This window comes from Puntigrus tetrazona, chromosome 22 (assembly GCF_018831695.1).
Source record: "Puntigrus tetrazona isolate hp1 chromosome 22, ASM1883169v1, whole genome shotgun sequence".
Lineage (NCBI taxonomy): Eukaryota > Metazoa > Chordata > Actinopteri > Cypriniformes > Cyprinidae > Puntigrus > Puntigrus tetrazona.
Genome location: NC_056720.1, coordinates 4,081,028 through 4,094,244, shown reverse-complemented (window position 1 = coordinate 4,094,244; position 13,217 = coordinate 4,081,028). Strand labels below are relative to the sequence as shown.

The window sequence follows — 13,217 nt, the reverse complement described above, 5'->3', positions numbered from 1 at the left end:
GAGGCAAACAATTAACTCCATGTTAAAAAAAAACAACTGCCCAAAACACAATAGTAAATGTAATGGGTGTAATGGTTATAATGGGAATTGTATTGGTTTTAATGGAAAGTATAATGGTGTCTATGGGTGGGATGTTAAATTCTATTACAAAAGTGCCCAAAACACACTACAAAAAGGAATTTTATAATAGTTTCACTAAAAAAGTGAATGGTTATTATGGTATTTTAATGGAAACCGTTACATTTTCTGTAATAGCTTCTATTGTTTTTATATATATATATTTAGCAGGGATATATTGGTTTGTTGACTGGCAATCAGCTGATATAGAACTACGAAAAAATCCTATTAAACAAATACAATCATGACGCCTCAAAATTAAAGAAAGACCTGCATTGGTCCTCATCAGTGGTGACAATAATTCATCACAGTGTCTGGTATACTATTCAAAAGGGCTTAACACACACCATTATAGAAGCCCAATAAAAAATTCAATAAGAGAAATCAATACAATTCCCATTACATCCATAACATTTTCTTTTGTGTTATTGTAGGGATTTTTTTTCACCAGGGAATTAATTGTTTGCCTCCGATTACTAACGTTCATAACCGAACTGGTGTAAATAATATTTCTTTAAGCGGACTTTATAAAATGAACTGAGAAGGGCAGCAATACGTCTTGCAATCGGGATGTTGTTTCCGTTGCACCACAAGCACAGCCACACGAGGCGCTGCGCTAGCAACGTGTAAGAGTTATGTTGCAAGAAAGTTAAGAAGTTATATATATTTTTGTTTGTTTAAGAAGAAACTGTAACCATTCAAGTCTATTCCTCTTGAGTGAGAGAGGCCAATGAGTTCTGACAGCATTGTCGGGACAAAAAAATTGATGTAAGACTATAATGTACAAGACATACTACAGATTCGTGTCCAAATAAATGTCTGTTAAAACCAAGAACGACCTGAGCCTTGGATACAGAGCCAGAGTATGTATTCAGCAACAGAGTCAATTCAGTGAAAATACGACTCGATTTAACTAAAAAAAAATAAAATGTAGGTATTACATCAACGTTTTCACTTTTTTTTTGTCTGAGAACTGTTTCTCTTTCATTTCAGGTGTAATTGGTGATGCAGATGTTTTGTCAGTGAAGGAAGGAGATTCGTTCACTCTACACTTTTACTGAAATACATAGAAATGATGTGTTAGACTGGAGGTTTGGACCTGGAAGTGACCAAATAGCTAGAATCAATAGACCGGCCAACAAAGCAGATACATACGATGGTCCTGATGAGAGATTCAGAGGCAGGCTGTTTTTTTTTCTCTTTCGTGGAGCTACTATTGGGAGACAGTTCTTGGTTAAGAACAGAAGATGGAGCCACAGAGCTGTATTTATCATTTTTAGATGAATGCTATTTTTTAATATTTGACAATATACATATATTTTTTAGCTGTAAAATAGATGAAATGAGAAATTTGAAATTATAAAAAAAGAATAACAAAGACATTTTGAACCGTCATACATTTCAGGTGTAATAATAAAACTATGGATACCGTAATAAATTATTACAATGCTAGTCTATATAGCCCACTTTTTTAGGTCTGTTATCCTTAATATATAAATTATTTTTACATAATATCTAAACTAATTACATACGTCATTTATTTTTGTGAGATGTGATGATATTGTTCGGTGTCTGAGGGAGTTTCTCTTTTTGTTCTCCAGCTCATGAAACAGTGGAGCTGGATGAGGATTGTTTAGGTTTTTCATTATTGTGCTTAAAACTGTATAAGAGATAATTGCTAAATAGTAGAACTGTGTAGAATATTTAAATAAACAAAGAAGTATTGTGCAGAGGAAGATTGTAAAATGGCAGAGTTTGAGAAAGAATGTGATGAGTATGGATGTCCCCCTGTATTGACACAATGGCTGAATGTAGTAGATATGGAAATAGCACAGACACCACCAAAAGATAAAAAGAGTAGAGAGAAGGAATTAGGTGAACAATGGGAAACTATATGGTAGTAGCATTTGGACCAGATATTGGACAGAAAACGGTCGCTTTAGGACCGAAAATCAGAGAATTAGAAAGAAGGGCACATGTAAAAGTTATGCAGCATAGAGATAAGAAGAAGGATGTTCAGTGGTACAAAAAGGGTTCATATAAAACAGAGGGAGAGAAGTTAGGTGATGAATTGAGAAAGTGGACCAGCATAGCAGTGACTGTAGCATTGAGTGCAACAAAGAAGTTGATGGTATAGGTTTAGCACAGTGAAGGCAGGAAGGTTGACAGGAAAGCAGTCTGCTCAGAGAGCTGAATTGTTGGCAATGATAGAGGCCCTGCGCTTTCGCAGAGGGACAGAAGGTTAACATCTACAGCGACTCTGCATATGTTGTTACTGCCGTACACATTGAACTTCCCAGGTGGAAGAAAATTGACTATATCACTGCTACGGGATGTCCCATCGCGCATGCTAAAGAAGCAGAACATCTGTCAGAGGCATTGGGCATGCCTGCTGCAGTAGCTGTCATGAAGTGTCAAGGTCATGCAACTTCTAATACATTCATTTCGTTAGGAAATGCAGCGGCTGATGAAGCAGCCAAAAAGTCATCTGGATATCTGCCAAGTCGATGCCTAATGATGTCACAGCGTCAGCTGTCTGATTTGTTTCCTAATTTATCCAGACCTTATATCATTGAACAACAACACCTAGCTAGTCCATCAGAAAAGACTCAATGGTTAAACAAAGGAGCTGTTAAGGCTCATGATGGTTTGTGGACGTCACCAGATGTCACCAGATGGTCGTCCTGTGTTATCCTCATCATTAGCTGTTTCTGTTTTGACCCAAATTCATAGTCCATCCCACTGTGGAGACAAACAAATGTCTCGTGCATTACAATCCTGGTGGCACCCGTGCCTATGCATACAGAGCAGGTATTGCAAAACAGTTCAAAGAACGATATGGAACATACAAAGTAAGAATCCAAAATAAAAAACCTGGCGAGTGTGCAGTGACCAAAGAAGAAGATAGAACTGTTTTCCATCTAATCACTAAACAAGTTGCTACTGAATTACCAACATATGACAATTTCAGGAAGAGTTTAACCTACATGAGAGATTGGTGTATTACTAATAACATCAAGAGTGTTTCCGTTCCCAGGCTGGGGTGCAGACTTGACAAGCTGAAGTTTGAGAGAGTCTAACAGATCCTGAAAGAAGTGTTCACGGACGTGAACCATTTGAGTGTTAAAGAATAATTATACCTGTTTTAATTTTACTAGAGAGGGAGCTATCAACAAAGGTGAAATTGATGTGACTTGGTGTACCAACATGACCTAGTTTACAGATATGTCCATTATTGGTGTTGTGGTGACAGAAGACTGTTGTGAAAGTGAGTGAGAACGCAAAAGGAGTTTTGAGATTAGCTGCACCACTGATGATGATAGGGGAGACTATAGTGAGAAAAGAAGTAAACCCAGAAGAAGCATTAACTAGAAGAAGAAGAAGAACGAGAACGAGGTGTGACCTCTTACGAGGTCAAGAGAGAGATTTGTGGGATATTTTCTATCCTTCGTGAATATTTATTAATGATGTTTTATTTTTTATATTTTTATACAAATGTTTTGCATTAATTCACTGTTTATTTTGAGCATTATAATCAGCTATGGTATTTAAATACAAAGTAGCACATATATATGTTAGTAGTATGGTATTTGTGCAAGCAATATATTGTGCAAAAGAATGTTAGTTTAACAGGGAACTGTCAGCTAACGTCCCTGGCCCTAGTGTTAAGTGTAAGGCGTAGATAATAAAGTTTGTTAAATTTAAATTTTATTAAAAATATATCGATATCAGCCTTTTTTAGTCTCTAATATCCTGACAGTATTTCAACTTTTTAGAAAATGTAACTGTAATCTGGATACTTTGCTTTATTTAAATGTCACTGATTGCAGTTTCTAGGTTTTTGTATCTTGATTATGTAACAATTTAAATTAAATCATTTTCATCCCATGTCTTCTAAGACTTCTGGTTTTCAATTCACATGTCTAGTTCTAGGGTTTTAACTGTTATTTCCCCATTTGCTACATTACTACACATTAAGTAGTAATGTAGTAAAACACTGAAAATAAAAGGTGAAATTGTGTACACCTTATTAATCATGAATACTTTGTACAGGTAAGCGGATGAATTGAGAAAATAAAATATCGCGTTGCATTTATAATCTAAAACTCAAGACAGCTATGAATTTTCCCCTATAGAGAAGTTATCCCTTACATCTCAGTGTGAGATTGTTTTATTCAGTCAATGAAGGAAATAAAATGTTTTTTTTTTTTCTTATCAGGTTTACAATAGTTAATAATAATATTGTTGAATTTGTGAAAATTAATTAGATAAAAGAATATAGCATTTTGATTATTTCTAGTTTGTACGTTGGTTTTTCTTGGTTTTTATGTGTATTTCTACACTATGAAAGTAGATATCCTGCTCAATGATCCAGTCCGGTTGGTGGCGGTAATGCGCCAGTAGCTGAGGTTACCAACCGCCAAAGAACACAGAAGAAGAAGAATGTTTTCAGTCTCTCCACGGATCATAGCTAAAGGTTACACACTCAACTCTAAGTGAAGATGAAGAGCGCACTTACTGTTCTTCTTTTCCCATCATTGTTGATCGGTAAGTTTGGCTTTTGAGCATAGCTGCAGCACTTTCGGTTTCGTTTTTCTACACGATCTAAATGCTCGTATGCTTTAACAGTGCACTACTCCCCAAACAACGCCAGTGCAGACGCTGTTTGATGCAGTCCAACGAGATTTAAAGTTTAAACTAAAACCTTTTTCTCAAAATAGAATTTTCTCTCCGAATTATCAACATTTTATTTAACCTTTTTAGTTCGTTTAACGTCTTTTTTTATTTAACACATTTATTCTCAAAGTTTTATTGTGACAGCTTTTTTTTCCTTCAACATTTAATTACCTTAATCTCTAGATGGTTTTATTTTATTTTTTATTATTATTATTACCCTGATCCTGATTCTCATTACAGCATATGCACAAGTGTTTACAAACATAAATAACATTTCTTTCATGCTATTTTAAATGTATACGACTTTCTTTCTTGATATAAAAAATAAGATCAGCATAGACTAATAAGAAAAAAGTGCAACCTCTTTTGTATTTTTCTAAGTTATCTAGTTCAATCATTAACCATCTGAAGTACTGTTGTGTAAACATTTTTTCTCAGTATTTTGTCCAAAATTGATTTCTGATGGAACCTATCTGCATTCAAGTTAGGACATTTTTTTTGTAAAACTTTATTTATTTATTTTTTAGGGTAGAGGCTTGTACATTTATTTTGTTATATAATATGTTCATATGTGAATAGCAGAAAAATGTTCTGAAGATGGTCAAGGATCAAGTCAACGATTTTTGGCCTTTAATTTATTTATTTTTTTTTAGTGTCAGATATTTTTTCCAGCTTCAAGTAATATTTTCACAAGCTTCTTGAAAATTGTTCATTTTAATTGATATACAAATATATTTAATACAAATGTAATTCAATAGTAAAACGTATTCAATTTTTTTTATGGTTACAAATTTCCTGTGATAAGTGTAAAATAAAAATCGTACGAACAGTCATGAAAACGTGTTTTTAAATTACTTTAACATCAAATTATATTTTTTTAAAATAAGATTTCACAAGTTTATTGTAATTAAATTGTTGTAAAAGTTAAGTTGACTGTACAGGGGTGAAATTTCTACAGCGCTAGAGTTGCAGTAAAAAACCTTCTGAATGAGAAAAAATAGAATCACAGAAATTCACTTTTTTTCTTCTGAAAACAATTTATTTTAATGTCTAATAATTAATGACGGCTATTCAAAATACAACAAAAATGAACTTATAGCCAAACTGGGAAATACTTGCATCACTTGAGTGAGTTTGAAGGACATAGACTTGTATAAAAAAATGCTCAAACTTTGAATAGGTTTCTATGTAAGTACTTCTGAATGGGTTGAGGCTGGGATTTAGTGCATCTGAAGTGAAAGTGCTTGATGTGTGGAGAACATTCACTCAGTGTCATTGTTTTATTTTTGACTAAGGTGGCTTTTAGAGGCTTTTACATTTGAACTTTTCATTTTGTTAGCTAACGTCAGATTCAGGCTGCAATCGCATGCATTTGTAAGTAACAAACTGTAGACCTCCAACATTATTGTATTCATTAAAATAAATAAGGAATATAAGACCTGCATTGATCGGATAATCAGAATATGATTTACATAAGCCCTAAAACATCTCGTAAGGGAACCTCTCTTAGTGGTAGGCTAACCGATTAGCAGACGCAACAGCAGCATTAATGTTTAAATAGTCTTCTATATTAGAGTATAGATGCTGGTGACAATATCCAGCTGGTTTAGAAATATGAAATATGCTTCACAGCAGCTTCTCTGATGCTGATCATTTGGCTTCAGTGTCTGATCTAAAGTGAGGCCTACAGCAACCCCTGGACATTAATAGGTCCCCATTTTGCCACAACTCCAGATTATGATGTGGTCCACGATCCAGTCCGGTTGGAGTGTTTCATACGTTTAATTTCTGACTGTTTCTGTTCGTTCTGCAGGTGTGTTTGCTGATGGAGAAAAATTGTCAGTGATGGAGGGAGACTCGGTCACTCTACAAACTGGTCTTACTGATCTACAGAAAGATGATGAGATACGATGGAGGTTTGGACAAGAGGAATCTCTTTTAGCTGAAATCAACTCCACATCTGATGAGAGATTCAGAAACACACACCTGGACCAGACTGGTTCTCTAACCATCAGAAACATCACAGCTGAACAGTCTGGACTTTATGAAGTTGAGATCATTAGAACTAGAAGCAGATACACCGTACACAGATCATTCAATGTGACTGTCAGGGGTGAGTACATCAAAGTAATATTAAATATATTTAGATTCATTTTACATTAATAGTTTAGATGAAAACGTATTTGCACTGAATTAAAAAAAAATCTATATATGTGTTGTTTCATATTGAATTCAATGGAAAACAGAGCTTTGAATCATGTCAAGTCAAGTCAAGTGGCTTTTATTGTCATTTCAACTACATATAGCTGTGCAGTACATAGTGAAATGAGAACACAAAATACAAACAACAATAAATATGAGGTTCACAACAATAAATATGACATGCAAGAATGCTTATGGGACAGGAAGGCCATTCAGGTGTGGTTATTGAGGAGTCTGATGGCTTGTGGGAAGAAAGTGTCTGGCTGGTTGTGAGGGCCCGAATGCTCCGGTACCTTTTTCCAGATGGAAGGAGGGTGAATAATGTGTGTGAAGGATGTGTGGGGTCCTGTACTATATTGTTGGCTTTGCGGATGCAGCGTGTGATGTAGATGTCCATGATAGAGGGCAGAGAGACGCCAATGATCTTTTCAGCTGTCCTCGCTATCCTCAGGAGGGTCTTGCGATCCGATACTGTGCAATTCCCAAACCAGGCAGTGATGCAGCTGCACAGGACGCTCTCAATGGTCCCCCTATAGAACATAGTCAGGATGGGTGGAGGGAGATGAGCTTTCCTCAGCCTCCTCAAGAAGTAGAGGCGCTGCTGGGCTTTCTTGGTGATGAAACTGGTGTTGAGTGACCAGGTGAAGTTATCCGCCAGATGAACACCAAGGAATTTGGTGCTCTTGACGGTCTCCACCTTGATGGACAGCAGAGAATGGTCACTCTTTGCTGGCTTGAAGTCAACAATCATCTCCTTTGTCTTGTCGACGTTCAGAGATAGATTGTTGGCTCTACACCAAGTTGTGAGCTGCTGCACCTCATCTCTGTATGCTGACTCGTCGTTCAATGAACTCGTCATTTAGTTCAATGAATACATTTCCAAACACCAGTAAATATGCTCATGTTCACTTGCTCTTGCATCAATTGATCTTATAAACACATTTCTTTTTATTCCCTCAGTAGAAATCATGTTCGCTTTAAGTCTGATTTATTTTATACTCCAGACAGCATTTCAAGTTTAATCTCTTAAAACTGTTTCTGTTTGTTTTCATGTATCTGTTGTTGAGACAGATGACGTGGAGTCAGTATCAGTGCTGGAGGGAGATACTGTCACTTTACTCACTGGTCTTAAGGAAACAGAAAGAATTAAACAGATATTGTGGAAGTCTGGAGACCAACTCATTGCTGACTTAAACAGCCCTGTTAAAGAGACATGGAGCAACGTTTATCTGAATCGTACTACTGGGGACCTCACCATCAGTAATGTCAGAAATAATCAGTATAACTATTATGAAGTGGAGATCCACACAACAGGAATGATCTTTCGTAGGAAATACCTCGTTACTGGTGAGTACTTATATTTTATGGTAGAATGAGGGAAGATCTTAGAAACCGTGTGTATACTTTTAATTTAGTTTGTGTTTGTTTAGACAAATTATTGTTGATATATATTTTACATATATTTAAAGTGTCCTTTATGTATAATTCATCTGTCTTTATGTATAATACTCATCTGCGCTTTTTAAACATGAATTTTTACTTGAATGGATGAGTAATTGAATCCCATTTCACAAAAATAAATTAAAAATAATTTTCAAAATAAGGTTCAAATTGTTCTATGACTTAGACACAGGCATGTTAAATATGCACATATTTCAATCCCATTAATTTAATTAAAGATATAATAGCATCACATTTAATGTAAACTGAGTAACTTCAATGAATTGTTCTGTAGGTTTTAACTTAACTGTCACTCCTCTATTTGAACATATACTTCAAAACGTAAAATCTGAACTTAAATAGTTTGTTATTCATGAATGCTTTGGAAGACAGACCTCAGGTGTCTCTTTATGAGAAGATGAGGAGCATTTTAAAAAGTCAGTTTTTAAAGAAGGTATGGTAGTTTAGGTTTCCTATAAGAAAATACATTACTAGACATTTTTTCTATAATTAAAGTACAAAATGAGTAAATCCTGTGAACTCATTAGATTAGATTACTTCATTAGATTTATTGTTTACAGCTATTTTTAATGTAAACATTTTCAGTGTAATTTTATTTCATTGTAATTTTTGTGACAGATTGTGAAAGAGTAACCTTCATTGGTTGCATTATTTTTTTTTATATCAAAAAGCAATGGCATATGTCTAAAAGTTATCAGTAAAAAGCTAATCTGAAACTGTATCTCTATACGCTACAAGCTAAGTAAGGTTTTTTAAAAAAAGGATTTACAGGATTTATTATTTTTTTGTAAATCTCATAATAATAAAATAAATATAAGTAATAATTACAAAAAGGTGTGTGTGTATAAATATGTATATATATGTGTATATAATTAAATGCCGACTGACATATCGGCTTATTATTATCTTGCACCCATATGGTAAAAGGTAATGTAATACTGATGTAACTCGGTTAGTCATTAAAAAAGGATAAAAAATACTCTTAATTATGTTTGCATCGATAAATGCAAGTTTAAAGTAGATTTTATGGATGTTCTGGGTATTTCACACTCACCTTTTTTTTCTGCTGAAAGCATTATAAAAACTCTCAAAACTTTCTTGTTCTCCTCATGTGTTTGTTCTTGAGACAGATGCTACGGTGTCAGTGTCACTGATGACGGGAGATTCTGTCACTCTACACACTGGTTTTAATATTATACCAGGAAAGAATGCGGTTTTATGGACTGACAATCAAGACAAGTCCTTTACTCAGTCAACCAACATTAATGATATGACCGGAGACTTCACCATCAGAAACATCCAACAAGATCAGTCTGGAATTTATACAGTAAATATCATCAAAAGTAGAAAAACTATGGTCTTACTCAGGAATTTTCATGTTAATATTAATGGTGAGTAAATCAAATCATGTTATAAGATTCTGTTATATTCTACATTTCTTTATATTTTGACTCTGATCACTCTAATGAAAGATTTTGAGCTGCCAAGTGACCTCTAGAGGAAGACCACTGTGTTTTAGGTCTATAAAGGTGTATGGATACAGATACAGATAGACCCTTTTCATCCAAGTTTCATGAAATGTTGAATCCAGTGTTTCAGAGTCAAATCCAGATCACTCTTTAAGGAAATCAAGACTTCTGTAATAGCAAACAGTAAAATCATTATTTTGCACATATTTCTAATCATTGTCATGTGAAGATGTCTTTAACCAGATGCATTGATCTCATAAGTGTTAGGGCTTCTTCTTTGTTATAAGAATTAAATCTCAGAGAAATGGTTTGTGTTTGTTTGCAGGTGTGTTTAGTAATGAGAAAGATGGCGTGAAGACAGTATCAGTGGTGACTGGAGAATCTTTGACTCTACACAGTAATGTTGATGATACGCAGAGTGATGTTTCAAAAGAGTGGATGTTTGATCATCTCTCTATAGCAAAAACCGATGGAAAGAGCAACACTCCTTCATACAGCAGTGACGTGAGATTTAAAAACAAACTGGATGTAGATATTAAAACTGGAGATCTCTACATTGTGAGGTCCAGCACTGAACACACTGGACTTTATCAACTAAAGATCATCAACGGAACATATACCATACAGAAGAGCTTCAGTGTTTGTGTCAGTTGTGAGTAACTCAAGTCTTTAAAAACAAGACATTTTTATTATATTATTTTCAACACGCATTCTGACAAGACTACAGTTATAGCCTATGCCAGATTAAACACAGAGAGAGAGAGAGTGTAGAGGAATCTCATATTATTTGACCGCTTATGTTTTGCTACATTTCTAAATATTGAAGTATCTGTAAGTGTGTTATAGATCATACACACGCTCACACTGATGTCTGTTTCAGGTCTGTCTCCAGCTGCTGTAGCAAGGATTTGTGTTGGCGTTATTGCTGGTGTTGTTGCTGTTGCTGCTGTTGCTGCTTTTCTGATCTGCCGCCGTCGCTGCAAGAAACCTAGAACAATCAAGGGTAAGTATCATACAACACGGTACATATAGTACAGGGAGAAAGATTAAGATGATACTGTTTGATCTCAGCAGAGTGTGATGTGTCTTCATTACTGTGCTGGTATTAAGAATATTTATTATTAAACAGCATCACTGAAGAAACAACACTAATACAGAAATAATAAAGCCAGAACTGATCTTACTGAGTTTTTTCACTTTAGCCACCTGTGTGTCGCTCTGAACATACTCTGAGAAAACATACATAACTGGAAATACTAAACTAAGTTTTATTGAACAAGCAACCAAATGGACACACTGTGCAGTTAAAGAAAGTTAGAAGAAAAACAGCCTGTCCTCCAACCAATACCCCTATAGAGTTCATTGACTAAATCCCTGAAATACGACCCATTAGAACGTATGGCTGGCTTTATTCATCTTCTGAAAGAGCACAGTCCGTCTGCTTATAAGATATTAATACAAAGGTCGTGACATCAAATATGAGTTTTGTTTGAGACACAATGTAGCAAAAGATCAACAAGCAGAGATACATGTTCTTATATTTATATATACAGTGCCTTGTGAAAGTATTCGCAACCTTGAACTTTGTGACCTTTTGCCACATTTCAGGCTTCAAACATAAAGCTATACGAATGTAATGTTTTGTGAAGAATCAACAAGTGGGACGCAATCATGAAGTGGAATGAAATTTATTGGATATTTGAAACTTTTCTAACAAATAAAAAATGGAAAAATTGGGCATGCAAAATTATTCAGCCCCCTCAAGTTAATAGTTTGTAGCAACACCTTTTGCTGCGATTACAGCTATAAGTCGCTTGGGGTATGTCTCTATCAGTTTTGCACATTGAGAGGCTGAAACTCGAGCTCAGTGAGGTTGGATGGAGAGCGTTTGTGAACAGCAGTTTTCAGTTCTTTCCACAGATTCTCGATTGGATTCAGGTCTGGACTTTGACTTGGCCATTCTAACACCTGGATATGTTTATTTGTGAACCATTCCATAGTAGATTTTGCTTTGTTTTGGATCATTGTCTTGTTGGAAGATAAATCTATGAATGACTGCTTCATGTCTATATGGAAATGAAAGATTTACAGTATATTTCAAATCTGTTTGCTTTCAGCAAGACATTGGGTCTATTAGGAAAACCAAACACTGTAAGATGTGTATCACGATGTTCTTTCAGATCCTAACAACATTAACACTGATTCGTTTTGACTAAGAAATAAAATTACTGTGTTAAATTGTAATAATAATTTAATAATAAGAGAAAAACAACTACTCATTTTAACAAGATATTTATGCTTGTTTAGTCATTTCTATTTTTCTATACTCTTTGAAGCACTATTAATAATTCACCCATTATTTTCTTTTAGGTTTGCTATAGTCCTCTGTACAACAGTTTTTATTAAATTATTGGTCAAACGTGGGTAAATTATTTAGCAATTAACCAAAACCATGTTATATTTGTTACTTCAATAATTCATTTATTAAACACTTATTACAGTGCTTCATCAGTGTTATGTGATGAGTTCAGACTCTTTTTCTCTTCTCACTTGTTTTTTGTTTGTCTGTTTGTTTTCTCTTCCCTCAATTTAGAAGAGAAAGGACAAAGAGGGCGCAGATGGTCCTATTAATGAAGAGACAAATTTGTCTAGTACATCCTTGTCACAAACAGCACCTCTGTGGCTCTCTCCAACCGCCACCGGAGGGAGCCCTCACCCGAATACTGATCGTCACGGACTCAGTTTCCCATAACCCCGTGCCTTGGGCTGATTAGCCCTGCCAGGTGTTTCCCATCACCACACCCTATATAAGGAACTTCCTCTCAAACACTCACGGCGAAGTCTTGTTAGTTCCGGCTGCAATTCTGAGCGTTCATCCCGTGTTTGATTCCCTGTTCTCTGATTGTTCTCTGCCTGCCTACCGACCTTCTGCCTGTTATCGCTTTACAGTCCCTGACAAAAGTCTTGTCGCTTGTGTACGAATTGACCTGAAGTGCTGCTGAAATATATTTCTAATCAAGATTTTTTTACAAGAAATGGCTCATTTTAATCCCAACAGCTTTTGTAATAATGTTTCAGTGCAAAACGGCTGTCAAAAAGTATTCTAATATTCACAGCTTGGTAAAGCCCATTGAGTCAATTTTTGCAAAGACATAAGTGTTGTCGCTTTGTCATATGAGCTTCACCTGTGACTAAGAATGGATCAATTAGGTCTCAGGTGTGTATAAAAAGAACCCCAGTATACTAGACCTTCACATCAAGTGCAACTAGACCTCTGCAAACATGCCTAAG

At 35.3% G+C, this 13,217-nt stretch overlaps 1 protein-coding gene across 1 annotated transcript; it reads left to right on the top strand.

Annotated features, from left to right (window-relative positions):
• The first annotated feature begins 4,537 nt into the window (after positions 1–4,537).
• On the top strand, positions 4,538–13,005 carry LOC122327368. The gene is made up of 7 exons (XM_043222685.1): positions 4,538–4,665; positions 6,608–6,907; positions 8,068–8,343; positions 9,588–9,848; positions 10,252–10,578; positions 10,807–10,929; positions 12,520–13,005. The coding sequence occupies exons 1-7, from the start codon at positions 4,620–4,622 to the stop codon at positions 12,555–12,557; spliced, it is 1,371 nt and encodes a 456-aa protein (XP_043078620.1). The 5' UTR covers positions 4,538–4,619; the 3' UTR covers positions 12,558–13,005.
• Positions 13,006–13,217: the final 212 nt, after the last annotated feature.